The following is a 7,667-nucleotide window of genomic DNA, read 5'->3' on the forward strand; positions in this document are numbered from 1 at the left end:
ATCCCTAAAAATTATGTGAAGCTCCATGGCTCCAGAAGTAATTCATGTCATTGTGATACTTAAGTAATTAAGGAGATTACCTTCCTGCACTGTCTTGTGCGTGTTGGAGAAATATTCTAATCCCTCGCTTGATAATTGAGCCTCTAGATTTTTCATATGCTGAAGCATTCCAGCTTGCATCCTAGGCTGATCAAATGAGCCACCTGGATATCTTCTTTACTCCATAGTCATAAAGAATTTTTATATGTTTAATATTTAGTAAGGATCAGTTATACAATTTTGGCATTCATTTACACACGGAGAAGGGATGCACATTACAAAATATCTGGATTTCCTCTCAAAGAAATGCTAAAATGCAGGAATTAATAAGAATGGAAGACAAGACACCTCTGGGCAAAGACCAGAGCTTGCCATGCTAGCCTATGATAATGGGGCCCTCTGCTTTTTCTTCTCTAAGCGTTTGTCTCATCATTATAAATTGAGTGGTCATGACATTCTATTGAATAGTATCTAATATTTATAGAAGATAGTGTAAGTCTGAATTCTAAAAATCTTTTTTCAAAAACATACAACTTTCTGAGAGATATTGCTACATTGCTGATACCCTAGGTGGCTCTTTGACTATTCAGACCTTTAAACTCGCTAATGCTGTTTCAAAGCACTAAAGCTACAAAAATGGAATCCTGGAATTCCTTGCACTGCCCTAAAAACCCTACATAGACTAAGTCATATCAGTTCTTCAGAGTGTAAATGCAGAGGTATTATGCGTTTTAAAACTCTCACAGCTTAGGTTCAATATTATCAGTCCCTTAAACTATTTCTTTTAAGACAAGAACTTTATGTAGCTCTTCATCCTGGGAGTTTCATTGGTAAATATTTGATGTTGACTATATTATAATCTTGTGTGAGGATTAGAAATCATGTTTCCAGTTTCCCTTCTTTCTTTTTATCCCTTCCTCCCTTCTTTCCTTCCTTCCTTCTCCTTTTCTTTCCTTCTTTCCTTTCTTACATCATTAATTTATCAGTTATTAATTTGTCTTACATAAATGAAGTTTGACTTGCAGTTGATCTTAAACCCTAAGGATAAGAATTGAGGATTGTTGAGTATGGAAAAAGGGGCCAGGGATTATTTCCCCAAACTATAGAAATATCACATGAGAGGATTAGAGGTGCCGTATACATACAACAAATGTCCTTCCTGCCTCAGAGATCTTCAAACAGAGTTTGCAAGCATATCTAGGATAGTCCATGACTTCTCTTGGCTTCCATCTGAAATTCACATAAAACCTGATTGAGCTAATGTACATGCTTCTAACACTCACCAGACCCCAAGGCAGGAACACAAGCTCTGTTGATCATGGTGTAGCTGGGGCTTTGTGCAACTCCCTGCCTTGAGCATAATGCCAAGTGAGCAGGTTAATAAAGCACTGTTTCTGGCTCTCCCTGGAGGCCAGAGCCCTATAGTATAGGACCTCAGGGGAACATCAAATGTGCAAATGCCAGACAGACTGTCTGTTGCTAATAATTGTGGATCTTTGCCAGCTCTCCAAATGATATCTAATACAAGCTTAGAACACACTTTCAGTTCCGCTTTAAACTTCCTTTCTTCTGTTCCCAGCCTAAGACCTTCTTAGCTCCTTAGAGACAGAAGTTATCACATAGACCATAGCTATTCTGGTCCCAGAACTGAGTGAAGCAGACCTGCCTCATTTACTCTTTTCTTGTATGCATCTTCAGGAGTATGCCATCCCCTCATTGGACATGTGTTAGAAATCTTCAGCATGTGGAAAATATGATTAGCTTCTAATGTGGCCTAGAAAGGATTCTAATCCTAGATGACAAAAATAACAAAAAAGAATAGAATTGTCAATTCAAAACTAGATGAGCACTATCATTGGCCCTTAAATGATAAGGAGAATATTTAAGGAAGAGACCACAGTTGCAACAATTGGAAAAACTTGTTAGAGATACAGCAGTTAGTTGAACAAGAAGGCTACTCATTTCAGAGGAAACAATCAGAAATTATTTAAGCTAGAAAATCATCAAAGAATAATAGTGGTAGTTGTAAGTGAAGAGGCTTAAACAAGTATGGAACACATACATGTTTACACTTTGAAAGCTATTTTCTGTTCTGGTTGGGTTTGTTTGAGAATGAAGGCAGAAAAGCTGACAAGCAGAATGATTTAAAAATCAACTTCATTATTAAGTATAAATAATTGTAAATAAAGACAAATTTATATATGCATAATATAAATAAATATAAACTGAGTCAGGGGCAGTAGAAATGTAAAAGTGGGGGTTGTTGGGAATATATTAAGAAAATAAAATCTACAATATTGGTAAATGATTGGAAATTGTGAGTGAAGGGACAGTGGGGAGCATGTGTGGCATAGTTCATACTTTTGGTTGGAGTAAGGAAGTGAATGAAGATGCCATTCACATAAATGGAGAACACAGGAGTGGGAACAGGAGGAAGAAGCAGTTGGGTATGACACAGTAGGCAGTAAGTTGGACACTGGACTTGCTGGGTTTAAGGTTTCCTTGCAGCATACAGAGGGAATGATCCAGGAGTGGCAGGTATGAACCTGTCTGCAGTTCAGGAGAAAGGATGAGTTTAAGATTAATGAGGGCAATATTTGTATTCAAGGGGTTGGAACAGGGAGTAAAGCCAGAAAATGCAATGAATAAAATTACTAGAGAGATCAGAGAATAACCAAAAGAGAGAGGTGTTACAGAAGCCACAAAATACATATTTTTAATAACAAGGGAAGGAACAGTAGTGTCAAATATTGGTAAGAGGTCCAGTGATGAGGAGACAGGATATGAAATAGGCTATTTGATATGGGCATTTAGAGTTCTTTCATTCATGATGTTTGCCCAAGCAATTTCAATGGAATAATAGATAAAATTGATGGAGTTAAGAGGAAACAATTTTTAGTCCAATTTAATAACAAGTAAAGTGGGCTTCTGGGGATGTGTCCTTATGTAGTCATGATAAACAATGAAATGAGCATTATAAAAGGAAGACTTCTGGTTCAACAAGTGGCAGTGGTGAGGTTTTGTGCAGGAAAAGCTACAGACGAAATTTGGGTGTTGATAATGTAATTTTTTAATTTAGATTATATTTATATGGATGTTCATTTTTTAATAAATATTAAATGTACATTTATAGTAAATAGATGCTTATTATACATGTGTATGCAAATGCTGGTAATATTCACATACACACATACATTAACTATAAGAAAACAAGCATGGGCAAGATGAACATATTTGTGCAGTTACTTTTGGTGATTGAATCTGAGATCTACTATTCAATGAGATATAAAGAAATCTTTGTCTTTATTATAACTCATATTACTTAATAAATCTTGACCCAACTGTGGCAAAATATTATAATTAAATAGAACTAAGTATAAAAATATATGCATATTCATTTTCATTTTCTGCATCTTTTGCATGCTTGAAATATTTTCTAATTATATATGTTAAATATGTTTCATATATATGCCATATGTCATATACATACATATATGTATATATATACACACACAAAAGAATGGCTGGAGGGCAAAATTGTGTCAGATGGTATTTAAAGAAATTCATTCAAAGGTGAAGATAGATTGATCTTCCTTGAAAAAAAGAGACTATAATTCTTTCTTTGATATTGGAAGGAAGAATTTGATTTCTTGAAATCAAAGGAAGCATTTCTAGAAATAATTTTATGTATATGAAAGTGAAGAGAATGTATATAGTGTGAAGCATAAATGACTAGGAGAGAGTTTTGTATGTTTGAAATTGCAGCTGTGGATTATGGAAAAAACCACCAAGAGGTTCAGTAGTATATATTAAGGTACTGAAAGACCAACTGAATTAAATGTCATTAATTTGTAGTCATTACAATATGAAAAATCTAGTGTTATTCCTCTTAATTAGAACTCAAAAAAACAGATGTAAGAGTATAAAATATAAAGATATTTAAGTGGATTCTAAAGTTATGTTAAAAAGTATAAAAAACAAGGAGGGTTTTGAAGCAACATGAGGGCTGAGGGAGCTTTTCCTGGAGTATATGTAGTCCATATGCATATGAAAGACAATGAAATAATGACAGCTGTCATGGGATAAAGGAGGTGAGGGTTTGAAGGATTGGGAATAGAGATCCCAAGACCAAAATCCAGATGCTGTGAAGTTAAGAACTGAGCTTGCTTGAAAGATAATGCTACAGGTTGATGTATTGGATTTAAACATCATACTTTTCCAAATGATGATTGGTATTCTAGCAATATAAATCTTGGTACATCAAATTTAGGTAGAGATTGTTGACATTATAAATTTCATGGTTTTAATAGTTCTTTTCAAAGCAGTATTGGATATTCATTTGTTTGTTTCTTTCCTGTTGTCCCCTACTTCAAGACAATATCATCAGAAAATAAATCACTTTGAAGGCAAGAACTTCGTTTAATTCATAGCATGCCTCTAGCTCCTCAAAAGGTCAAGGATAAAGTAGGTATGCACAAAATAACTGTCACCCTACTTAGGGGGATACATATGCAGTGATTAACAAGAACTACTTTACTTGATCTGTTGAAGATAAACTCTAAGATGACAAACTTCTCTGACAGATATGTATGAACCACTGGATTAAGAAATAATAAGTACAGTCCATTATTGCAAATTTTTAATTTACTGAATAATTTTTATTGTTCAATATATATTTTTTCAAATCATAGAACAGTTTTAAAAGTTATCTAAATGAATATCTCATATAATTCAGAAGAGTCAGTGCTCAGACAGAGTCATTGTGGGCTTTCAGAATATCAGCAAGTTCTTTGTTCCATGAGCATCTTGAACTGTTAGGATAGTGCTTATTCATGTTTTAAGTGTGACTTGGCATTTTCCTGGTCCTTTTTTGATGAAGAGTTTCATAATTTTATCTCTTATCTGCTTGGTTTTCACCACATACACAATAGGATTCATCACTGGAGGAATGAGGAAATGCATGTTGGCCATGAGTACATAGATGTGTGAGGGAAGTTTCGGGACAAAGCGGTGCAGCATAGACAGGCAGATCATGGGTGTGAAGAAAAGGAAAACAGCACAGAGATGGGAAATACAAGTGTTAAGAGCCTTTAGATGGCCACCACGGGATGCAATGCTCAGTACAGTTTTCAGTATCAGGACATAAGAAAAGAGAATGAGGAGGAAATCAAGTCCCATAGTGGAGAGCACCACAAACAGTCCAAAGATGCTATTGATCCTAGTGTTAGAACAGGAGAGTTTTAAGATGTCAGGATGCAGGCAGTAGGAATGAGAAAGTACATTGGAGCGACAGAAGCACAGCCTCCTCAAGAGGATGGGGAGGGGTATCTGTACAGTCAAGGTTCGCACAACAATGGCCAAACCTATCCTGGCAATTACACTATTGGTGAGGATGGAGGCATAGTGCAATGGACGAGAAATGGCCACATAGCGGTCAAAGGCCATTGCCAATATGGTAGCTGACTCGAAATCCTGGAAAGTGTGAATAAAAAACATTTGGGTGAAGCAAGCAGAGAGAGTGAACTCTCGAGCATCCAGCCAGAAGATCCTCAGCAGTGAAGGAAAGGTGAAGAGGGACAGACCCAGATCAGAGGCAGCCAGCATGACCAGGAAGAGGTACATAGGCACATGGAGGGCCTGTTCCTTCCAGATAACCGTCATGATGATCCCGTTGCCCACCAAGGTAATGAAGAACATGGCACAGAAGGGTATGGAGATCCAGATGTGCACAGCCTCCAGCCCAGGAATGCCTGTCACCTGGAAGGTGGAGAATGTGGACTTGGTGCTGTTGAAGGGAAACATGATTCCAGAGCTGCAAGCCTTTCCTGGAATAAAATGCATTGTCTCAGAAACAGATGTCAAAATTTGATTATGTATTTTTTACACTCTGAGTGCATATACCTGGAATAAATGACCACTAACCTTATGAAAAGTTCTCTTTGAAACTGACCCTGACTCTTTGTGTGATACTCTTCTATAAAATATGAGTCTAAACTAGAAATATCTTCTCGTTGAGTAAATTCTCCAGATGTGTTAGTTAACTGAAAGGAGAAAAAATTGTCTACTTTTTGTTTCTATGAGTCTGACTATTTTAGATTCCTCATGTAAGTTATATCATGCAGTATTTGTTCTGTATCTGGCTTATTTCACCTAGTATAACATCCTCCAGGTTCACCCACATTGTTGCAAATGGCAGAATTTCCTTCTTTTTTAAGTCTGAATGATAGTCCATTGTACATATCTGCCACATTTTTCTTTACCCATTCATACACTGATGGATGATTAGTTGTAATTTACATAAATCATAAAATTATTATAATGACATCTTACATTGCAAAATTCAAAATAATTTTTAAATGAAATCCTCAATAAAATAATGCAGACTCATGCCTTATAATTACAGTAGCACACTATTCTATGGAATTTATCTGCCTTGGACTACAGTGATATAGGTAAGACTAGTAATGAATAGCGTATTTTGACCTGCTCTTTTTCTGCAAATAGATGAGTGGAGAAATTAAAAATAGTCATTTGGAAAATGTTATATGCAATTAACATAATACTGTTTCTCTTCTTTAAAATAAAATGCACACTTTTCACATCCATAGGCAGTCATTCCCATAAACCTGTGCATATACTAATCATTTTAATTTCTCGCATATCCTCACCCACTAATGGCATTGCTGATATTTGTTTTGTGTGGGCCTTTATGGAGATACGCATTTCAAAATCTTCATTGTCTGCAAGGAATTATACAGACTCTAGCTGCGGCAGCCTAAATATTTCCAAGGTGATTCAATTAAATTTTTCCTTCAGATATCTTGAAAAGGAAGAGTTTAGAGAAAACAATAAGAAGAAATGACTTTTCCTCCAAAGTCTCACCCTCTTTGCCTTCATATTAAAGACATAGAACATAAGGTTCCTTCCCACTGCTTTTGTCATTCATTTGAAATAATATTTAATTTGTCAAAACCTCTGTCTGGATCATTTTGGGCAAGACTTTCAGAAGTGATGAACCTGACTAATATCCTTCATACTATCTAAAAGAAAAGAATGAGAGAAATAAAATTAGTATCAGAAACTTTAGGAGTTTTTTTTTAAAATCTAGAGTTGTGCTGAGACGAGGAAGATCAAAGAAGTTATTGAAAACTCACTCATCATAAGAGCATGTTCTGCCTACTCTAATCATTGTGCCCCTTACAGTTAAGTGTCAGCTGCCAGATTTATTTTCAATGCCTTTTCTGATCCATGAATTAATCGGCATATTCTCTGATCTCAGAGGATGTCTATGCTCAGGGATGAGGCTGAATCTCATGGTCAGTGTGATTCACAAGCATGGATAGTTCTCCACTTCTCCAATTCGAAAATGCTTTAAACCCACTTCCTTCCATGCAATTAAGTACCATTGTCCAAACATTTCAGATTTTTGAAGGAAACAAACTAGGAATAACTTAACAGACAGAAATATTTCCCAGATCCCTGTGATTCCTTGTATTTCAAGCAAGAGCTTCTCTACTCACGAATTTATCCAAAGTGTCTGAAATTCCTTATATTTCAACCTCAGCTCAGGTGAACATTATTTTCTCTCACGTGGCATCATAAGGCAGCATAGTTGCTAATGTCTTGCA

The 7,667-nt window shown here is 35.9% G+C and overlaps 1 protein-coding gene across 1 annotated transcript; it reads right to left on the reverse strand.

Annotated features, from left to right (window-relative positions):
- Positions 1 to 4,869: 4,869 nt before the first annotated feature.
- Positions 4,870 to 5,880, reverse strand: LOC118912085 (olfactory receptor 51G2-like). Its single transcript, XM_036884871.2, has one exon. The coding sequence runs from the start codon at positions 5,878 to 5,880 to the stop codon at positions 4,870 to 4,872; it is 1,011 nt and encodes a 336-aa protein (XP_036740766.2).
- Positions 5,881 to 7,667: the final 1,787 nt, after the last annotated feature.

Source organism: Manis pentadactyla, chromosome 9 (assembly GCF_030020395.1).
Source record: "Manis pentadactyla isolate mManPen7 chromosome 9, mManPen7.hap1, whole genome shotgun sequence".
Taxonomy (NCBI): Eukaryota; Metazoa; Chordata; class Mammalia; order Pholidota; family Manidae; genus Manis; species Manis pentadactyla.

Coding starts and splice junctions, on each gene's coding strand:
- LOC118912085 (XM_036884871.2), bottom strand. CDS start 5,880: ATGCATTTTATTCCAGGAAAGGCTTGCAGCTCTGGAATCATGTTTCCC.